Source organism: Odocoileus virginianus, chromosome 27 (assembly GCF_023699985.2).
Source record: "Odocoileus virginianus isolate 20LAN1187 ecotype Illinois chromosome 27, Ovbor_1.2, whole genome shotgun sequence".
Lineage (NCBI taxonomy): Eukaryota > Metazoa > Chordata > Mammalia > Artiodactyla > Cervidae > Odocoileus > Odocoileus virginianus.
In genome coordinates, this window is record NC_069700.1 from 42422302 (window position 1) to 42446256 (window position 23955).

At 37.9% G+C, this 23955-nt stretch overlaps 1 protein-coding gene across 1 annotated transcript in view; it reads left to right on the plus strand.

The window, feature by feature from the left end:
• LOC110122228 (KH domain-containing, RNA-binding, signal transduction-associated protein 2-like) overlaps positions 1-23955 on the plus strand; it is a 356268-nt gene that overhangs the window by 300539 nt on the left and 31774 nt on the right. Inside the window, exon 4 of the mRNA XM_070456917.1 lies at positions 9218-9334. Coding sequence (XP_070313018.1) covers positions 9218-9334 — 117 coding nt within the window. The remainder of the gene's footprint in view (positions 1-9217; positions 9335-23955) is intronic.

Sequence of the window (23955 nt, forward strand, 5' to 3'; positions counted from 1 at the left end):
CTAACTGGTGTGGGGTGGTACCTCTTTGCAGTTTTAATTTGTGTTTCTCTAATAACTAACACTGTTGAACGTCTTTCCATGTGCTTAGTGGCCATCTACATTTCTTCTCTGAAGGAATGTCTCTTGATCTTCTGCCTATTTTTCAATTGGGTTGGTTATTTCTTTCTTGTCTACCAGTATGAGCTATTTGTGTATTTTGGAAATTGAGCCCTTATAGGTAGCATGATTTGCAAATACTTTCTTGCATTCTTTAGGTTATTGTTATTATTATTATTATTATTATTATTTTACTTTCTTTATGATTTTTTTTTTGTCATGCAGAAGTTTGTAAGTTTGAGTAGGTGCCATTTGTTTATTTTTATTTTTATTTCTATTGCCTTAGGAGACTGACCTAAGACAATATTTGTACAATTTATGTCAGAGAATGTTTTACATATGTTATCTTCTAGAAATCTTAAGTTTCCATGTCTTATGTTTAAGTCTTTAAACCATTTTGAGTTTATTTTTTTTTTATAGTGTGAGTATTCTAATTTCATTGATTTACATGTGGCTGTCCAACTTTTCCAGAACCACTTGATGAAGAAACTGTCTTTTACCTATTGTGTATTCTTGCCTCTTTTGTCAAAAAATAATTGACCATAGTTGTACAGGTTTACTTCTGGGCTCTATATTCTGTTTCATTGATCCATATATCCGTTTCTATGCTCATACCATGTCGTTTACATTATTGTAGCTTTGTAGCATTGCCTAAAGTCTGGAATTGTCATGTCTCTACCTTTGCTTCTTTTTTTTCTTTAGGATTGCTTTGGCTGGGTCTTTTATGATTCCCTATGAACTGTAGGATCATTTATTCTAGTTCTGTGAAAAAGATCATGGGGCATTTGATAGGGATCACATTAAATGCATAGATTGCTTTGGGTAGTATGGCCATTTTAACAATATTAATTTTCCCATCCAAGAGCATTAGATATTTATCCATTCTTTAAATCATCTTCAGCTTCCCTTATTAATGCTGCATAGTTCTCAGTATAAGTTTTTCACCTCCTTGGTGAGGTTTATTTATAAGTATTTTCTTTTAGAGCTGTGATTTTAAAAGACATTGGTTTTTATTATTCCATTTTTGATATTTCATTGTTGGTATTAAGAAATGCAACTGATTTCTCTACGTTTACCTTATATCCTGCTACCTGAATTTGTTTAGCAGTTCTAGTCGTTTTTATGTCTTTAGGGTTTTCTCTATATACGATCATACCATCTTCATAAAATGAAAATTTTACCTCTTCCCTTCAAATTTAGATATGTTTTTATTTTTTTTTGTCTGATGAACAAGATTGGAAAACCTCTGGCAAGGGTCACCAAGAAGAAAAGAAACATGAACAAAATAAGAAATGAAAAAGGAAACATAACAACTGATGAAGCAGAGTTAGAAATATCTACATTGACTACACTATACTTTGACTGTGTGGATCCACAAACTGGATAATTCTTTTTTTTTTTTTTTCCATTTATTTTTATTAGTTGGAGGCTAATTACTTTACAATATTGTCATGGTTTTTGTCATACACTGACATGAATCAGCCATGGATTTACATGTACTCCCCATCCCTATTCCCCCTCCCACCTGCCTCCCCACCCAATCCCTCTGGGTCTTCTCAGTGCACCAGGCCCGAGCACTTGTCTCATGCATCCAACCTGGGCTGGTGATCTGTTTCACCCTAGATAATATACATGTTTTGATGCTGTTCTCTCTAAACATCCCACCCTCGCCTTCTCCCACAGAGTCCAAAAGTCTGTTCTGTACATCTGTGTCTCTTTTTCTGTCTTGCATATAGGGTTATCATTACCATCTTTCTAAATTCCATATATATGTGTTAGTATACTGTAATGGTCTTTATCTTTCTGGCTTACTTCACTCTGTATAATGGGCTCCAGTTTCATCCATCTCATTAGAACTGATTCAAATGAATTCTTTTTAATGGCTGAGTAATATTCCATGGTGTATATGTACCACAGCTTCCTTATCCATTCATCTGCTGATGTGGATGATTCTTAAAGATATGGGAATACCAGACCACCTTCCCTGCCTCCTGAGAAACCTACATGAAGGTCAAGAAGCAACAGTTAGAACTGAACATGGAACAAAGGACTGGTACCAAATTGGGAAAGGAGTACATCCAGGCTGTATATTGTCACCCTATTTATTTAACTTATATGTAGAGTATATTATGTGAAATACCAGGCCGGATGAAGCTCAAGATGGAATCAATATTGACAGGAGGAATATCATTAACCTCAGATATGCAGATGACAGCATCTTTATGGCAGAAAGAGAAGAGGATCTAAAGAGCTTTTTAATGAAGGTGAAAGAGAAGAATGAAAACAGCTGGCTTAAAACTCAACATAAAAAAAATCAAAAACAAACAGAAAAACTAAGATCATGTCATCCATTCCCATCACTTCTTGGCAAATAAATGGGGAAACAATGGAAACAGTGACAGACTTTATTTTCTTAGGCTCCCAAATGACAGTTAGGTGACTGCAACCATGAAATTATAAGACGCTTGCTGTTGGTTTGTAATCTGGGGCATTCCTGTAAACAAGGGCAAAGAAAGTCTAAAGAAAGAACCAGATCACACCAGACTGATAGTTTGCTGGTTTAATAGGCAATTTGTTTTTGTTGTTTCGTCACTAAGTCATGTCCAGCTCTCTTGCAACTCCACAAAGTGTAGCCCATCAGGCTCCCCTGTTCGTGTGATTTCCCAGAGAAGAATACTAGAGTGGGTTACCATTTCCTCCTCCAGTGTAAAGCAAGTTACAGAGGAGGCTTGTCTTGGGCAGTAGCAAGATTCCCACCAGAATCTTAACAGTTTAACTGGGTTCAGTCACTGACACAGTCCAGATGGTCTCAGCAATGCAGAGGACTCTCAAAGCTGCATGTGTGTGAACAGTGGGCAGAACATACATTCTAAGGACAGAGGAAGAGTAAGGAGTCTCCTGTTGCCTGGGTCCAGTAAGTAGGTCAACCACGAGTCATGTTCTCTGGAATAGTTTCCCCACTTTATACACAGAGTAGAAGGATCTATTTTGTATGAGTCTATTGAGATGCCTTTATACAACTGCCTGGGACTAGTATTTTTGGTGGTAATTTTATCATGATATTAATTTTTTTCCATTTATTTTTATTAGCTAATTACTTTACAATATTGTAGTGGTTTTTGCCATAAATTGACACGAATCAGCCATGGATTTACATGTATTCCCCATCCCGATCCCCCCTCCCACCTTCCTCTCCACCTGATCCCTCTGGGTCTTCCCAGTGCACCAGGCCCGAGCACTTGTCTCATGCATCCAACCTGGGCTGGTGATCTGTTTCACCCTTAATAATATACATGTTTTGATGCTGTTCTTTCTAAACATCCCACCCTCGCCTTCTCCCACAGAGTCCAAAAGTCTGTTCTGTACATCTGTGTCTCTTTTTCTGTTTTGCATATAGGGTTATCATTACCATCTTTCTAAATTCCATATATATGCGTCAGTATACTGTATTGGTCTTTATCTTTCTGGCTTACTTCACTCTGTATAATGGGCTCCAGTTTCATCCATTTCATTAGAACTGATTCAAATGTATTCTTTTTAATGGCTGAGTAATATTCCATGGTGTATATGTACCACAGCTTCCTCATCCATTCATCTGCTGTTGGGCATCTAGGTTGCTTCCACGTCCTGGCTATTATAAACAGTGCTGCGATGAACATTGGGTCTCTTTCAGATCTGGTTTCCTTGGTGTGTATGCCCAGAAGTGGGATTGCTGGGTCATATGGCAGTTCTATTTCTAGTTTTTTAAGAAATCTCCACACTTTTCTCCATAGCGGCTGTACTAGTTTGCATTTCCACCAACAGTGTAAGAGGGTTCCCTTTTCTCCATACCCTCTCCAGCATTTATTGCTTGTAGACTTGTGGATAGCAGCCATCCTGACTGGCGTGGAATGGTACCTCATTGTAGTTTTGATTTGCATTTCTCTGATAATGAGTGATGTTGAGCATCTTTTCATGCGTTTGTTAGGCATCTGTATGTCTTCTTTGGAGAAATGTCTGTTTAGTTTTTTGGCCCATTTTTTGATTGGGTCATTTATTTTTCTGGAATTGAGCTGCAGGAGTTGCTTGTATATTTTTGAGATTAATCCTTTGTTGCTTCGTTTGCTATTGTTTTCTCCCAATCTGAGGGCTGTCTTTTCACCTTGCTTATAGTTTCCTTTGTTGTGCAAAAGCTTTTAAGTTTAATTAGGTCTCATTTGTTTATTTTTGCTTTTATTTCCAATATTCTGGGAGGTGGGTCATAGAGGATCCTGCTGTGATTTATGTCGGAGAGTGTTTTGCCTATGTTGTCCTCTAGAAGTTTTATAGTTTCTGGTCTTACATTTAGATCTTTAATCCATTTTGAGTTTATTTTTGTGTATGGTGTTAGAAAGTGTTCTAGTTTCATTCTTTTACAAGTGGTTGACCAGTTTTCCCAGCACCACTTGTTAAAGAGTTTGACTTTTTTCCATTGTGTATTCTTGCCACCTTTGTCAAACAAAGACAGAAATGTAGATCAATGGAACAGAATAGAAAGCCCAGAGATAAATCCATGAACCTATGAACACCTTATCCATGATATTAATTTTTAAATATTTACATGGAGTTTCTGCTTTCTAGTTTCCACTCATTCTTAATTGATTTACTGTTTACATACAATAAGTGCTTCCCTGGTGGTTCAGATGGTAAGGAATCTGCCTGCGATTCAGGACACCCAGGTTTGATCCCTAGGTCAGGAAGATCCCCTGGGGAAGGCTATGGCAATCCAATCCAGTATTCTTGCCTGGAGAATCCCATGAATAGTGGAGTGTGGAGGGCTACAGTCCATGGGGTTGCAAGGCTTCAGTCACTACTAAGCAACTAACATTATATACATTAAAGTGCACAGGTCTTCATTTTGCGTGGGCAGTGCTTTATTTCCAGTTTAATGGTGATTATGAATACTGTCCCAATGTACTTGTGCAAGGAACTTTGGGAACACATGCGTTTACTACTCTTAGATAAATACTTATGTATAGAATTACTGGGATGTAGTGGATCTGTGTTTAAATTCATAAATAACTCCCAATCTTCTTCACAAAGTCACTGTATCATTTTAAGTTAGAAATAATAATTGCTCTAGTGGTTACACATCACCGTCAATATTTGGCTTTTTTTTTTTTTCCAGTTTTAGCAATGTGTGTGTGTGTGTTTAATTATTGATTTGATGGAGTTTTTTCCATAGATTCTATGTTCTAGTCATTATTCACATATATTCATGGGGAGTATTTTCTCCCAGGCTGTGGTTTGCAGATTTAATTTCTTAATGCTTTTTGGATCAGTAAATATTTCAATGAAGATTCTTCACTTGCTGGTAAACTTCCCCAGCTTAAATTTGCAAAGGCCTTCTTGTATGCTAATTTATTTTTTTGTGTTTGTGTTTAGATCTATTGTTGTTGTTCAGTCACTCAGTCTTGTCCAACTCTTTGTGACCCCGTAGACTGCAGGACACCACGCTTCCCTGTCCTTCACCATCTCCCAGAGTTTGCTCAAACTCATATCCATTGAGTCGATGATACCATGCAACCATCTTACCATCTGTTTTCCCTTCCTCCTCCTTCCCTCAATCTGGGGCTTTTTCAATGAGTCAGCTCTTCACATAAGGTGCCCAAAGTATTGGAGCTTCAACTTCAGCATCAGTCCTTCCAATTAATACTCAAGGTTTACTTCTTTAGGATTGACTGGTCTGACCTCCTTGTTGTCTAAGGGACTCTCAAGAGTCTTCTCCAGCACCACATTTGAAAAACTCAATTCTTCAGTGCTCACCCTTCTTTATAGTCCAACTCCCACATCCATACATGGCTACTGGAAAAATGATAGCTTTGATTTTACAGACCTTATTTGGTAAATTGATGTCTCAGCTTTTAAATATGCTGTATAGGTTTGTCATAGTTTTTCTTTCAAGAAACAACCATCTTTTAATTTCATGGCTACACTGATCATCTGCAGTGATTTTGGAGCCCAAGAAAACAAAGTCTGCCACTGTTTCCGTTGTTTCCCCATCTATTTGCCATGAAGTGATGGGACCAGATGCCATGCTCTTAGTGTTTTGAATGTTGTGTTTTAAACCTTCTTTTTCACTCTCCTCTTTCACTTTCATCCAGAGTCTCTTCAGTTCCTCTTCACTTTCTGCCATAAGGGTGGTTTCATCTGCATATCTGAGGTTATTGATATTTCTCCTGGCAATCTTGAATCCAGCTTGAGTTTCATCCATCCTGGCATTTCACATGATATATTCTGCATAGAAGTTAAATAAGCAAGGTGACAATATACAGCCTGGATGTACTCCTTTCCCAATTTGGAACCAGTCATTGTTCCATGTCCCGTTCTAACTATTGCTTCTTGACCTGCATGTAGGTTTCTCAGGAGGCAGGCAAGGTAATCTGGTATTTCTATCTCTTTAAGAATTTTCCACAGTTTGTTTTGATCCACACAGGCAAAGTCTTTAGAGTAGTCAATGAAGCAGAGGTAGATTTGTTTTGTTTTGTTTTGTTTTCTGGAATTCCCTTTCTTTTTCTATGATCCAGTGGATATTGGCAATTTGATCTCTACTTCTGCCTTTTCTAAATCCAGCTTGTACGTCTGCAATTCCTCAGTTAACCTACTGTTGGTAACACATTCGTTCGTGGTTAATTGCTCAGTTGTGTGTCTTTGAGACCTTAAGGAGTGTAGTCCACGAAGCTTCTCTGTCCATGGCATTTTCCAGGTGAGAATACTGGAGCAGGTTGCCATTTCCTTCTCCAGGGGATATTCCCGACCCAGGGATCAAACTGGGTCTCCTGCCTTGTAGGTGGATTCTTTGCCAGCTGATCCATCTGGAAAATTTAGCTTGAAGGATTTTCAGTATTACTTTGCTAGCATGTGAAATGAACACAGTTTTGCAGTAGTTGGAACATTCTTTGGTATTGATTTTCTTTGGAATTGGAATGAAAATATGCTTTCCAGTCCGGTGGCCACTGCTGAGTTTTCCAAATTGGCTGGCATCTTGAGTGCAACACTTAAACAGCATCATCTTTTAAGATTTGAAATAGCTCAGCTGGAATTCTATAACCTGAACTAGCTTTGTTCATAGTAATGCTTCCTAAGATTGACTTGACTTCACACTCCAGGATGTCTGGTTCTAGAGGAGTGATCACACTATCATGGTTGTCTGAGTCATTAAGACTTTTTTGGTACAGTTCTGCGTATTCTTGCTCCCACTTCTTAATCTCTTCTGCTTATGTTAGGTCCTTACCATTTCTGAAATGTTTCCTTGGTATCTCTAATTTTCTTGAAGGAATCTCTAGTCTTTCCCATTCTATTATTTTCCTCTCTTTCTTTGTATTTTTTCAGTTAAGAAGACTTTCTCTTAAATATCTCTTTCTATCTCTCCTTGCTATTCTTTGGAACTCTACATTCTTTTCTCCTTTGTCCCTCACTTCTCTTCCTTTCTTAGCTTAGACCTACGGTAGACCTTAAAATAGGGGTTGCTTTAATGTGTGTTGTGAAAGTTTCTCAGTCATGTCCAACTCTTTGTGACCCCATAGACTGTAGCCCCAGGCTTGCTGTCCATGGGAATTCTTCAAGCAAGAATACTGGAGTGGGTTGCTGTGCCCTCCTCCAGGGGGTCTTCCTAGCCCAGGGAGTCCTTGGTGGCTCAGACGGTAAAGAGTCTGCCTGCAGTGTGGGAGGCCCAGTTTGATTCCTGAGCTGGGAAGATCCCCTGGAGAAGGAAATGGCAACCCACTCCAGTATCTTGCCTGGAAAAATCCCATGGATGCAGGAGCTTGGTGGGCTACAGTCCATAGGGTCACAAAGAGTCAGACATGACTGAGCAACTTCACTTTGCTTTAATGTGTGTCAGAATGTGAAAGTATTTTTTTTGTGCTTGTTTTTGCATATGAACATCCAGTTGTTCCAGAACCATTTGTTAAAAAGATTTTACTTTCCAAACGTTTTCAAAAGTGCTCTGGCCCTTTTGTTGAGAATCAGTTGATCTAAATGTGGTCTTTTTGCACCTTATTCCACTCCATTTGTCTTACATGCTTGTAGATACCCACACTCCAGCGGAGCACTAAGACAGTATGGTGAGAACAGGCGTCTTGACTTGATCCTGTATTTATGGGGAAAGTGTTCAGTCTTTCACCATTAAGTGTGGTTTATTTCTTACTCTGGGTATTTAAAAATATATGATAACTCTGATATAGAAGATAGTTACTTAATTTTGTTTATTTCTGTTTCACATGCCCAACATAATCTTTAATGCATTCTAATCCTTTTTTTTTAATTAATGAGTAATTACATCAGTCATTTCATGTAGTGATATTCATTTAGTAGCTGGCAACAAATGCTGATAACTGCCTTTATTTCCCTTGTTTATAACCAGATTTCATAATTAATAAGACAGTTATACATGCCTTGAGCCCTAGAATTTTGCATGTAAGCAAACTTCTTTGTATATATGCTCTTTCTAGCATTTTAAACCCTTTTGTATGCATTCACATCTCTTATTTGCTGATCTTTAGAACAACTCTTTAACACAAAGAAGGTAAGATTGAAGAACAGTTGAATCTCTTTATTACCAATCATGAAATTTAAAATGGACTCTTACGGGCATAGACAATGCTTGCCAAACATGAATGTTAAATTTTAATTTAAAATAAATTTAAGTTTTTATTTATTTATTTATTTATTTATTTATTTTTGCAATTTTGAATGTGCACAGTCATGTTAAAATTTTTCTTTATTTCAATAATCTGATTGGAGAGAAAACCCTTTAGAAATTTTATAAACCATAGTACTTCTCCCTAAGTTCTTTTTAAATAATTTATGTGATTATATGAGTAAATTATATTTTCAAAAGATTACTGACTCTAGCATTTCTTTAGGAAGAAGCATCTCTTTAAAAGTGTATCTGAGCTCATAGGTCTGGGGTGGTTTCCTGTGTGTGTGTGTCTGTGTGTGTGTGTTTGGGTATGTGAGAGGCTGGTTTCCTGTGTGTGTGTGAGGCATAACTCTGTTCTACATGGTAAAGTTCGAAAAACCATAACCCATCAGTTTTGCTTGGTTTAAATCATTGCTTTTCTCTACTTAATATAGATGTTCTAATGATTTTGTTTCCTAGTTCAATTTTGTGGGCAAATTGCTCGGACCGAGAGGAAACTCTTTGAAGAGGCTACAGGAAGAAACAGGTGCTAAAATGTCTATCCTGGGCAAAGGATCAATGAGAGATAAAGCAAAGGTATGAACTTTGAATTTGTACTAAAGATTCACAGGGAATCAGTTGTAACAGGGTGGCCATATTCACAAGCACATCTGAGTTGTCTTCCAATCAGTTCCCATAATCTTTACCCTTTTAGGAGTACTCTGCACTTTCTGATATCTTCTTAATCTTCATAAAAATAAACTCCTGGACTTTTTCTCCCAAAGCATGTACTTCTGTGTTTTATTCTTTTTCACTCCTTTGTTTAGGTGGCTATCAAATCTGTTCACTTCTTTCGTGTCCTCTGTAGGATGTTTCTCTATGTGTGTACTCATTTTCTTTAATTTCCTGACTGGATCCTTTTTCTTTCTTCAGTTGCATCTTCTGATCCCATCCCATATATCCCATCCCCTCATTTTATCTTTCCACTCCACTTCACTCTGATCCTGTTACCTGAAGCAATTTCAAATACTTATCTGCAAATCTAAGAGAGTTTTGGAGAAGGAAATGGCAACCCGCTCAAGTGTTCTTGCCTGAAGAATCCTATGAATAGAGGAGCCTGGCAGGCTACAATCCATGGGGTTGCAAAGAGTTGGACGCAACTAAGCTACTAGCACACGCACATGCACGCATGAGAGTTCCACTTATTTTTTGTAATGTGTCAGTGATATTAAATGACTTAACTGATCCTGAAAGACAAATAAGCTAATAAATTTATCAACTTGGATATTTGAAATGATTTACATTGCATCTGAACTACATCATTTCCCCATTTTATAAATGGGAAATATCCTCTGCTTTCAAATTCTTTGTTTTGTTGAAATAACTATTTATAGAGATTTATTCATAAAGTATCTCTTAAAATCAATTGAGAAAGGGTGACTGTGTTATGGTAGTATCATTTGACCTGGCCATACTTTTTCTTATTTGATATGTTACCAGGGAAAAGAAAATAATCAAACATTTTAATTCTGGCCAGAAAAATTGCTTAGAGATAGTTTAGGAGTTGCTCAACTATTAATAAGAAACATTAAAGGGAGAAATTTATAGTAAGAAATGTTACTGAATTTGTGAATGTACCATGCATGTTTGATCTTTATTGTAACAAGGCTGTGTATGGTGTTTGACCAAGGCATGCTGTATAGGTACTTAAAAAAAAAAAAAAACAGATTAATAATCAGTTCTGTGATTTGCTAAAGGATGCTACTTGCTAGTATTAAATTTTGAGTAAATTTTAGTTACTTTCTACTGTGTATAATTTAATAAGGATGACTTTTTGGCCAAATATCCTGGTTCTAGTTAGAGTATATTTAGAAGAAATAATAAATGTATTTAAGGGATAGCTTTTGTCTTCCGTTGTAAGCATGTTTAGATTTTCTATGTATATGAGGATAAATTGACATAATTATCTATATCTGTTCTTTCATATATTCTTTAATTATTTGTTATATGTTTTCCAGATATCTCAAAGTCATATAATAGAAAGTTCATTTTGTATGTTTTTATGCTCTTACATTGTCTTTAAGATTTAGATCATGCAGAGATTTCCTAACCCCTGTGACAAGCTAACTTAACCATAAAATATATTTTACTGAAATTTTCTGTTTCACTCATTACAGTATTAACTTTCATGGACCAGAGAAATGTCTTAGTTAGCTTTGCATACCTAGAGTCACCATGTAGTCTCTTCATATTTTTTAAAACAAATAAGTGTATATTTCATTTCCACATATTTGGGCATTTTTATATAGGATTCTATTTTTCCTGTGAACATGGTTAGCTACCAACATAATTATTAGAAAAATCTAGCAAGAAACAAATTTGGTTCTATTAACTTTCTGTTAGGTTTAATTTACTAATATTGTGCTATGTGCTTAGTTGCTCAGTTGTGGCCAACTCTTGCAACCCCATAGACTATAGCCCACCAGGCTTCTCTACCCATGGGGATTTTCCAGGCAAAAGTACTGGAGTGGGTTGCCATTTCCTTCTCCAATTTACCTGTTATTTAAAATCCTCTTTCTATATTGATTACATTTTGGGTGGTCCATCATGTTTTCATGAGTATTCTCATTGTTCCTTTTTAAAAATGAAAGAAAATAAAAACATTTAATAGCAACATCAATAATAACATATAGTAGTATAAAATATGCTTGTTAGACTCTAGATAAGACCTTAACTACCAAAGACAACACAGCTGAAAGAAAACCACAGAGGTAGATGTGAAAAAAACTTACCTTAGTAAACACTTGATTAAAATAAAAATAAATGCTTTGTAAATTTTTATTGTTAGTGTTGCTAATTTTGCCTCTCTGCCACATGACCTGAACAGAAAGGAATATTATATGTAATTTTATTTTTCTAGCAAATGATTAAAACTTATCTGATTTTGCAGCTCTAGTTCACAGTAATAAATGTGAGGGTGGAGAAAAAAAAATTCTCCCTGGAGTTTGCATTCCAATGGGAGAGACAGACAATAAATAAGTGAATAAATACATTTTCTACCTTCAGTCATTGATAACTGTAAGGAGTAAAACAAAACAAAGGGAGGAAAATATGTTAATGCTAGTAGTAGTAGTAGTTTGGTATTTTGATCAAGTGTAACACTGGACAAGGAGAAGGGACCAACACAAGGAAAATCAGACAAGAGAGAATGCAAGTGATGGCTCTGAAGGAGAATTCATGTCTTTATCTGTAACTGTCCTGGCAGCCATAACCCTATCTTTGTTTATAACCATGCTTATTCTCACTTGGACCTTCCCAGGTGGCTCTAGTGGTAAAGAACTGGCCTGCCAGTGTAGGAGATAGAAGAAATGCAGGTTGGATGCTACAGTCCATGGTGTCGCAAAGAGTTGGACATGACTGAGCGACTTCACTTCACTTTAATAATGAGTGATGTTGAGCATCTTTTCATGTGTTAGTTAGCCATCTGTATGTCTTCTTTGGAGAAATGTCTGTATAGGTCTTTTTCCTACTTTTTGATTGGGTTGTTTGTTTTTTTTGGCATTGAGTTGTATGAATTGCTTGTATATTTTTAAAATTACCCTTTGCTAGTTGTTTCACTTGCTATTATTTTCTCCCATTCTGAGGGTTGTGTTCTTAGCTTGCTATAGTTTCCTTTGCTGTGCAGAAGTTTTTAAGTTTAATCAAGTCTCACTTGTTTACTGTTGTTTTTATTTCCATCACTCTAGGAGGTGGGTCATAGAGGTTCTTGTTTTGATTTATGTCATCGAGTGTTCTGCCTATGTTTTAGTCTAAGTTTTATAGTTTCTGGTCTTACATTTAGGTCTTTAAGCCATTTTGAGTTTATCTTTGTGTATGGTGTTAGGAAGTCTTCTAATTTCATTCTTTTACATGCAGCTGTCCAGTTTTCCCAGCACTATTTATTGAAGAGGATGTCTTTGCCCCATTGTATATTCTTGCCTCCTTTGTCAAAAATGAGATACTCATAGGTGCATGGGTTTATTTCTGGGCTTTCTCTCTCGTTCCATTGGTGTATATTTCTGTTTTTGTGCTGGTACGATACTGTCTTGGTGACTGTAGCTTTGTAGTGTAACCTGGAGTCAGGAAGGCTGATTCCTCCAGCTCCATTCTTCTTTTGCTCCATTCTTCTTTCTCAAGACTGCTTTGGCTATTCGGGGTCTTTTGTGTTTCCGTATGAATTGTGAATTTTTTTTTGTTCTTGTTCTGTTAAAAATGCTATCGGTAATTTGATAGGGATCATACTGACTCTGTAGATTGCATTTGGCAGTACAGTCATTTTCACATTATTGATTCTTCCTACCTCGGAACATAGAATATCTCTCCATCTCTTTATGTGGTCTTTGATTTCTTTCATTAGTGTCTTATAATTTTATGGGTACAGTTCTTTCATCTCCTTAAGTAAGTTTATTCTTAGGTATTTAATTCTTTTTGTTGCAATGGTGGATAGGATTGATTCCTTAATTTCTCTTTCTGATTTTTCATTGTTAGTGTATAGAAATGTAAGTGATTTCTGTGTATTGATATTGTATCCTGCAACTTTGCTAAATTCACTGATTAGCTCTAGTAATTTTCTGATACTAACTTTAGGGTTTTCTGTGCAAAAAGGCAAAATGGTTGTCAGAGGAGGCCTTACAAATAACTGTGAAATGAAGAGAAACTAAAAGCAAAGGAGAAAAGGAAAGATACTCCCATTTGAATGCAGACTTCCAAAGAATACCCAGGAGAGATAAGAAAGCCTTCCTAAGTGATCACTACAAATTAAAAACAATAGAATGGGAAAGACTACCTGACCACCTGACCTGCCTCTTGAGAAACCTATATGCAGGTCAGGAAGCAACAGTTAGAACTGGACATGGAAAAACAGACTGGTTCCAAATAGGAAAAGGAGTACGTCAAGGCTGTATATTGTCACCCTGCTTATTTAACTTATATGCAGAGTATATCATGAGAAACGCTGGGCTGGAAGAAGCACAAGCTGGAATGAAGATTGCCAGGAGAAATATCAATAACCTCAAATATGCAGATGACACCACCTTTATGGCAGAGAGTGAAGAGGAACTAAAAAGCCTCTGGATGAAAGTGAAAGATGAGAGTGAAAAAGTTGGCTTAAAGCTCAACATTCAGAAAACTAAGATCATGGCATCTGGTCCCATCACCTTATGGGAAATAGATGGGGAGACAGTGGAAACAGTGTCAGACTTTATTTTTTGGGCTCCAAAATCACTGTGGATGGTGACTGCATCCATGAAATTAAAAGACGCTTACTCCTTGGGAGGAAAGTTATGACCAACCTAAATAGCATATTAAAAAGCAGAGACATTACTTTGCCAACGAAGGTCCATCTGGTCAAGGCTACGGTTTTTCCATTGGTCATGTATGGATGTAAGAGTTGGACTGTAAAGAAAGCTGAGGGCTGAAAAATTGATGCTTTAGAACTGTGGTTTTGGAGAAGACTCTTGAGAGTCCCTTGGACTGCAAAGAGATCCAGCCAGTCCATCCTAAAGGAGATCAGTCCTGTGTGTTCATTGGAAGGACTGATGCTGAAGCTGAAACTCCAGTACTTTGGCCACCTCATGCGAAGAGCTGACTCATTGTAAAAGACCCTGATGCTGGGAGGGATTGGGGGCAGGAGGAGGAGAGGGTGACAGAGGATGAGATGGCTGGATGGCATCACCGACTTGATGGGCATGAATTTGAGTAAACTCCAGGAGTTGGTGATGGACAGGGAAGCCTGTCGTGCTGCGATTCATGAGGTCGCAAAGAGTAGGACATGACTGAGCGACTGAACTGACTGATAGTGTGAAGGCCGTTATGAAGACCCATATGTAAATCTTTCTATGAATACATAATTTTACAATAGAGGACTGGGAAATTATTCATTAAAAGTTAAAGCACAATACATTCATATAATTTTTTCCATTAATGTAGCATATTTATCACAGGATTATCCCTTTTTTATAAATTTAGAAGGAAGTTCTCCTAATACTTTGGTTGTATATTTACTCTCTGATTTTTTGGTATGGTTTGCTTGCCATTAATTACATCTATTATTTATATGTAAGGATTTTTTATTTGCTATTTATTTTTTATTCTGTAAATAGTCATTTTAAAATTAAGGTTTTAACTAAAATATTGTAATTAGCCTCCAGTTAAATAAATTAATGAAATTTTTAAAAAGTAATATAAAATTTAGGTTTTAGAGAATATTTTTACATCAGTGACCTCAGTTAAGATACCAAAGTTTAGTAGCAAAATGAAGATGCTGATTTGTTAGATAAATGAAGCCATCTGCATCAATTTAAATAGTTCTGTGAAACTGATTCATGAAGTGTATAATACTTCCATGTAATTAGCAGTGGAATTTTCAAAACTTGACCACTGGGAAGATTTAAATTTCTCTGAAGAACTGCACATTCTAGGATTGGTACTTTAGAAAATCATATTGGTCTAAGGGAATACTCATGGAAGAATTGCATCAGACTTTGAACACATGCTGCAAGATCCTTATTTAATGTTGCTGCAGCATAGTGGCTAAGAGTCGGACACAACTGAGCGGCTTCACTTTCCCTTTCACTTTCACGCACTGGAGAAGGAAATGGCAACCCATTCCAGTGTTCTTACCTGGAGAATCCCAGGGACGGGGGAGCCTGGTGGGCTGCCGTCTATGGGGTCGCACAGAGTCGGACACGAAGCGACTTACCAGTAGCAGCAGCAGTAGCAGAGGGAAGAGACTGAAAGGCTGCTTTCCTTGTGCCCATCTGCTGTTGGAGCAGATTTCCCACTTCTCAGCTCTGACAGGTTAGTGGTAGATCTCTTGTGGCTGTTCCCACCCCACCCCACCCCCCAAAAAAAGAGCAAAAGCAAACAGACAAACAAAAACCTGCCTTCTCTTTTCTCCTCCACTGGAAAATTAAACTGTAGCCATTAAGTCCAATGTTTATGTTTTTTTTTTTTTTTCTTGAAACTCTAAGACTTCTTTTCTCTAATGAAAAGTATATGATTTATTTCAGAATATAATGTCTGCATTTCTCTCTCATTCAAAGAATGTTCTTACTAAAAGTACTTTCACTTAAAAATAAATAAAAGGCAAAATCCATGTATAACATTAATAGAATTTTATCTATGTCATTATAATCTATTAATTTAACATCTCATATGGTTGCTTTAGTAGGAAAAGTCGTGGAGGTTGATTTATTATTAAAATTCACAAGTCTGTTAATATGCCATACTCTTGTTTTATTTTTGCTGCATAGAGGTTTGATTTTCTTTCTCTCTTATGCTGTGTTAATGACACAGATTAACCACTCAACTCTTTTATGTGATGAAGACAGACATATTTAAATAATCATTTTGGGGAGTGTTTGTCATCCTGCATACTGCATGGGAGTTACAAGTTAATTTCTAAATCTAGTTGTGTTTCCCTATAAATGCTACTTATTCACGAATTTGAGAGACATTATAGTAGGTGACAGGGTAATTTATTTGATTAGAAAATGCTTGCTATGTTTTGTGAAACAGTTTCATAGGAGGATGTGAGATGAATTGGACACATCTTAAAAGTTATTTGAAGGTTTTGTTTAGTGCTATGCCTCATCCATGTTAAAATGTAAAATTAAGAAAAAAAAACCTCTCCTCCTCAAATGTCAAGTATTATATGCCAGTTGATCATATTAATGTTGGAAAAGAAACATTATTTCTATCCCTAATATATCCATGGCCAATGGCAGCAGAGAGGCTGGGGTGCCCTCCACTCCTGGGCATTCTCCAGCATCAGTTCCAGCTTCCATGGAACCCCTTCCCAGTGACTCCAGTAGAGCCTCTGCTTCAGCCCCTGGGCAGCACATTGACTAACATCCAGTGGCCAGTGAAGGTTTATACACTTAACGAGGACCAGCAATGAGACAACCAGTGTGCCAGGCATGGCATCTAGCTACATGAGGTGGCTGAAGGTCATATCTCTGCTAGCCAGGGCAGGAAAAAATGTGGTTCAGTGGAGAAGGGGATGGCAAACCACTTCAGCATTCTTGCCTTGAGAACTGCATGAACTGTATGAAAAGGCAGAAAGACATGGCACTGAAATATGAACACCTCCCCCTGCCCCCGGTCAGTAGGTGTCCAATATGATACGGGGGAAGAATGGAGAAAGAGTTCCAGAAGGAATGAAGAGGCTGAACCAAAGAGAAGAGGACATCTAGGTGTGGATATGTCTGGTGGTGAAAGCCTGATGCTATGAAGAGCAATATTGCATAGGAATCTAGAATGTTAGGCCCAAGAATCAAGGTAAATTGAAAATGGTCAAACAGGAAATGGCAAGAATGAACATCAACATTTTAATAATCAGTGAACTAAAATGGATGGAAATGCATGAACTTGATACAGATGATCATTATATCCACTACTGTGGGCAATAATCCCTTAGAAGAAATGGAGTAGACCTCAAAGTCAACAGAAGAGTCTGAAATGGAGCGTTTGGATGCAGTCTCAAGAATGACAGAATGATCTCCATTTGTTTCCAAGGCAAACCATTAAGCATCACAGTAATCCAAGTCTATGCCCCAACCATTAGTGCTGAAGAAGCTAAGGTTGAATGATTCTATGAAAACCTACAAGATCTCCTAAACAACAACAACAACAACAACAAACAACAAATACTGTCCTTTTCATCATAGGGGACTGGAATGCAAAAGTACAAAGTCAAGAGATACCTGGAGTAAAAGTCAAGTTTAGCTTTGGAGTACACAATGAAGCAAGATAAAGACTAACATAGTTTTTCCAAGAGAATGCACTGGTCATAGCAAACACTGATTCCAAGAAAACACCCTCACAAGAGATGATACTACACATGGACATCATCAGATGATCAATAACAAAATCAGATTGATTATATTATTTGCAGCTGGAGGTGGAGAAGCTCTACATAGTCAGCAAAAACAAGACCTGGACCTGACTATGACTCAGATCATCAGCTCCCTATTGCAAAATTCAGGCTTAAATTGAAGAAAGTAAGGAAAACCACTTGGCCAATCAGTAAATCAAATCACTTATGATTACACGGTGCAGGTGACAAATAGATTCAAGGGACTAGATCTGGTAGACTAAGTGCCTGAAGAACTACAGGAGGTTCATACCACTCTACATGAGGTAGTGACTAAAACCATCCCTAAGAAAAATAAATGCATGAAGCCAAAGTGGTTGCTTGAAGGGGCCTTACAATTAGCTGAAAAAAATATATGAAGCTAAAGACAAAGGAGAAAGGGAAAGATATACCCAACTGAATGCAGAGTTTCAAACAGGGAGAGATAAGAAAGTTTTCTTAAGTGAACAATGCAAAGAAATAGAGGACAACAATAGAATAGGTAAGACTACAGATCTCTTCAAGAAAATTAGACGCTAATGGAATATTTCATGCAAAGATGGGCACAACAAAGGATAACTGCAAGGACCTTACAGAAGCACAAGAGATTAAAAAGAGGTGGCAAGAATACACAGAAAAACTGTACAAAAAAAAATGTTTTAATGACCTGGAAAACCACACCAGGGTGGTCCCTCACCTAGAGACAGACATCTTGGAATGTAAAGGCAAGTGGGCCTTAGGAAACATTGCTGTGAACAAAACTAGAGGATGGTGATGGAATTCCAGCTGAGCTATTTCAAATCCTAAAAGATAATGCTGTGTCTACAGCCATACCACCCTGAACGTACATGATCTCGTCTAAAAGATGATGCTGTGAAAGTTCTGCACTCAATGTGCCAGCAAATTTGGAAAACTCAGCAGTGGCCACAGGACTAGAAAGGTTCAGTTTTCATTCCAATTCCAAAGAAAGCAATGCCAAAGAACTTTCAAACTACCACAGAATCGCACTCATTTCACATGCTAGCAATGCAATTCTCAAAGTCCTTCAAGCTAGGCTTCAACAGTATGTGAACCAAGAATTTTTAGATATATGAACTAGATTTAAAAAAGGCAGAGGAATCAAGGATCCCAACCCAGGGATTGAACCCAGTCTCCTGCTTTGCAAGCAAATGCTTTACCAGATGAGCAACAAGGGAAGCCCCAAAATACTGGACTGGGTAGCCTATCCCTTCTCCAGCGGATCTTCCTCACACAGGGAACTGACTAGGGTCTTGTGCATCACAGGCAGATTCTGTAATAACTGAGCTATCAGGGAAGCCCTTGAGCTATCAGAGAAGCCCTGACAGCAGACAGAATCAAAACCACAGTCACTGAAAGCTAACCAAAATGATCACACGGACAAAAGTCTTGTCTAAATCATTGAAACTATGAGCCATTTTGTGTAGGGCCACCCAAGGAGGACAGGTCATGGTGGAGAGTTCTGAAGAAATGTGGTCCACTGGAGAAGGGAAAGGCAAACCAATTCAGTATTCTTGCCTTGATAATGCCATGAACAGGATGAAAAGGCAAAAAAGATAGGACCCTGGAAGATGAACTGCCCAGGTCAGTAGGGGCCCAATATGCTACTGGAGAATAGTGGAAAAATAATTAGGGAAATAATTAAGAGACAGAACCAAAGCAAAAACAACACTGAGTTGTGGATGTGACTGGTGATGGAAGTAAAATTCGATGCTGTAAAGAAAAATATTGCATAGGAATCTGGAATGTCAGGTCCATGAATCAAGGTAAATTTGAAGTGGTCAAACAGGAGATGGCAAGAGTGAACATTGACATTTTAGGAATCTGTGAACTAAAATAGACTGCAATGGGTGAATGTAACTCGGATGACCATTATATCTACTACTGTGAGCAAGAATTCCTTAGAAGAAGTGGAGTAGCCCTCATAATCAATATAAGAGTCCAAAACGCAGTAGTTGGGTGCCATCTCAAAAATGACAAAATTATCAGTTTGTTTCCAAGGAGAACCATTCAGTATCACAGTAATCCAAGTCTATGCCCTGACCAGTAATGCTGAAGAAGCAGAAGTTGAACGATTCTCTGAAGACCTAAAGATGTTCTAGAACTAACACCCCCAAAAGATGTTCTTTTCATTATAGGGGACTGGAATGCAAATGTGAGCAGTCAAGAGATACCTGTAGTAACAGGCAAGTTTGGCCTTGGAGTCCAAAATGAAGCATGAGCAAAGGCTAACAGTTTTGCCAAGAGAACGCACTGGTCATAGCAAACACCCTCTTCCAACAACACAAGAGACAACTCTACACATGGACATCACCCGATGGGCAACACCAAAGTAAGACTGATTATATACTTTTTAGCCGAAGATGGGGAAGCTCTATACATTCAGCCAAAATGATACAGGGAGTTCAGATCATGAACACCTTATTGCCAAATTCAGACGTAAATTGAAAAGAAAGTAGGGAAAACCAATATGTCATTCAGGCATGACCTAAATCAAATTCCTTAACATTATACAGTGGAAGTGACAAATAGATTCAAAGTATTAGATATGATAGACAGAGTGCCTGAAAAACTATGGACAGAGGTTGGTGACATTGTACAGGAGGCAAGGATCAAGATCATCCCCAAGAAAAAGAAATGCAAAAAGGCAAAATGATTGTCTGAAGAAGCCTTACAAATAGCTGAGAAAAGAAGAGAAGTGAAAGGTAAAGGAGAAAAGTAAAGATATACCCATTTGAATTTAGAGTTCCAAAGAATAGCAAGGAGCGATAAGAAAACCTTCCTCAGTGATCAGTGCAAAGAAATAGAGGTAAACAATAGAATGGGAAAGAATAGAGATCTCTTCAAGAAAAAATAGAGACACCAAGAAAACATTTCATGCAAAAATGGACACAATAAAGGGCAGAAATGGTATGGACCTAACAGAAGTAGAGCATATTAAGAAGAGGTGGCAGGAATACTAAGAGGAGCTGTACAGAAAAGATCTTCATGACCCAAATAACTGCAGTGGTGCAATCACTCACCTAGAGCTAGACATCCTGGAGAGCAAAGTCAAATGGCCCTTAGGAAGCTTCACTATGAACAAAGCTAGTGGAGGTGATGGAATTCCAGCTGAGCTTTTTCAAATCCTAAAAGATGATGCTGTGAAAGTGCTGAACTCAGTATGTCAGCACATTTGGAAAACTCAGCAGTGGCCACAGGCCTGGAAAAGGTCAGTTTTCATTCCAATCCCAAAGAAAGGCAATGCCAAAAAATGATCAAACTACTGAACAATTATGCTCATTTCACATGTTAGTAAACTAATGCCCAAAATTCTCTAAGCCAGGCTTCAACAGTACATAAATCATGAACTTCCAGATGTTCAAGCTGGATTTAGAAAAGGCAGAGGAACCAGAAATCAATATCATTGGATCATCAAAAAATAAGTTAGTTCCAGAAAAACATCTACTAGCCTTTGACTGTGTTGATCACAACAAATTCTGAAAATTTCTTAAAGAGATGGGAATACCAGACCACCTTACCTGCCTCCTGGGAAATCTGTATGCAGGTCAAGAAGCAACTGTTAGAACTGAACATGGAACAACAGATTGGTTCCAAATCAGGAAAGGAGTATGTCAAGATTGTATATTGTAACCCTTCTTATTTAACTTACATGCAGAATACATCTTGTAAAACGCTGGCTTGGATGAAACACAAGCTGGAATCAAGTTTGCTAGTGGAAGTATCAATAATGTTAGATATGCAAATGACATCACCCTTATGGCAGAAAGCAAAGAAGAGCTAAAGAGCCTCTTGATGAAAGTGAAAGAGGAGAGTGAAAACTTTGGCTTAAAACTCAGCTTTCAGAAAACTAATATCATGGCATCTGGTCCCATAATTTCATGGCAAATAGATGGGGAAAGAATGGAAATAGTGTATTCATTGAGAGTAGAGATATCACCTAAAACTTATATGGAGAAATAAGTAATATTTCTTTTTTATAGTACATTTGTAATTAGTACACCCATTATGCATTTAATCTCATTTTAACAGTATTTTCTTAATCTTTCCATCTATAGTAGCCGTCTGTGGTGTGGCTCTGGGCCCATGTGGCAGCTCTGTGATCTGGGTAATGGGTCAACGATGGAGTCCTTTCTTCCTTCTCTTGAGAGTTGTCTGCCACTTCCCGAGGCTGCTCTTGATTTTGAACTTCTGCTCTGCCATTTGCCACATCAGTGAGCTTCGGTGGCATCTTAGTACTTTTTGTTCATAGAAATGTGGGTTTAGTGATGCTGTGGAAGGTACTATACACCAGACTAAGTTATTATAGGGTACAGACAAGATCATTTCAGTTCAGTTCAGTCGCTCAGTCGTGTCTGACTCTTTGTGACCCCATGAACCACAGCACACCAGGCCTCCCTCTCCATCACCAACTTCAGAGTCCACCCAAACCCATGTCCATTGAGTTCATGATGCCATCCAACCATCTCATCCTGCCCCTTCTCATCCTGCCCCCAGTCCCGCCCAGCATCAGGGTCTTTTACAATGAGTCAGCTCTTCGCATCAGGTAGCCAAAGTATTAGAGTTTCAGCTTTAGCATCAGTCCTTCCAATGAACACCCAGGACTGATCTCCTTTAGGATGGACTGGTTGGATCTCCTTGCAGTCCAAGGGACTCTCAAGAGTCTTCTCCAACACCACAGTTCAAAAGCATCAATTCTTCGGCACTCAGCTTTCTTTACAGTCCAACTCTCACATCCATACATGACCACTGGAAAAACCGTAGCCTTGACTAGATGGAACTTTGTTGGCACAGTAATGTCTCTGCTTTTTAATATGCTATCTAGGTTGGTCATAACTTTCCTTCCAAGGAGTAAGCGTCCCTATGCTTTTTTTTTAACAACAAAAGAGTCCAAAATGCAGTACTTAGATGCAATCTCAAAAATGACAGAATGGGCTCTGTTTATTTCCAAGGCAAACCATTCGATATCACAGGAATCCACGCCTATGCCCCAACCAGTAACACTGAAGAAGCTGAAGTTGAACAGTTCTATGAAGACCTACAAGACCTTTTGGAACACACAAAAAAAGATGTCCTTTTCATTATAGTGGACTAGAATGCAAAAGTAGGAAGTCAGGAAACACCTCTAGTAACAGGCAAATTTGGCCTTGGAGTATGGAATGAAGCATGGCAAAGGCTAATAGAGTTTTGCCAAGAGAACACAAGAGAAGACTCTACACATGAACATTACCCGAGATGGTCAACACCTAAATCAGATTGATTATATTCTTTGCAGCAAAAGATGGAGAAGCTCTATACAGTCAGCAAAAACAAGACCAGGAGCTGACTGTGGCTCAGATCACGAACTGCTTATTGCCAAATTCAGACTGAAATTGAAGAAAGTAGGGAAAACCACTAGACCATTCAGGTATGACCTAAATCAAATCCCTTATGACTATACAGTGAAAGTAAGAAATAGATTTAAGGGACTAGATCTGATAGACAGAGTGCCTGATGAACTATGGAAGGAGGTTCGTGACATTGTACAGGACACAGGGATCAAGACCATCCCCATGGAAAAGAAATGCAAAATGCCCATAGGTGCATACATTTTTCTCTGGGTTTTCTGTCTTGTTCCCTTGGTCTATATTTCTATTTTTTTCTAGTACCCTAATGTCTTGATAACTGTAGCTTTTTAGTATAGTCTGAAGTCAGGAAGGTTAATTCATCCAGCTCCGTTCTTTCTCAAGATTGCTTTCGCTATTCAGGGTGTTTTGGGTTTCCATAAAAATTGTAAAATTATTTGTTCTGGCTCTGTGAAAAATGCCATTGGTAGTTTGATCAGGATTGCATTAAATCTACAGATTGTTTTTGGTAGTAGAGTCATTTTCATGACATTGATACTTCCAGTCCTAGAACATTGTATATCTCTCCATCTGTTTGCTTCATCTTTGATTTCTTTCATTAGTGTCTTATAGTTTTCTATAATGTTAGTTTTCTTTCTATACATTTTCTTTAGGTTAGTTTATTCTTCAGCAGATACTATGGAGAACTTACGTGTTCCACTAGTTCTCTGGAATATAGATGCTGGAGACTTACCAGAATAGGACAAACAATGTCCCTGCTTTAACTGAACTTAAATTCTACTTTGAAGTGTAGTGGAAGCAAAAGATAAGAGACAAGCAAGTAAATGGACAAGAAAGCACATCAAGTTGTGATAAGTGCTTACATAGGTGATGGAAATCAGGTCGTGATAGGGATACTTTATTTAGGCAGAGGTCTTCAGGAGAGACCTATCTGAAATTTGGCACTGAAGTTTTAGATACCA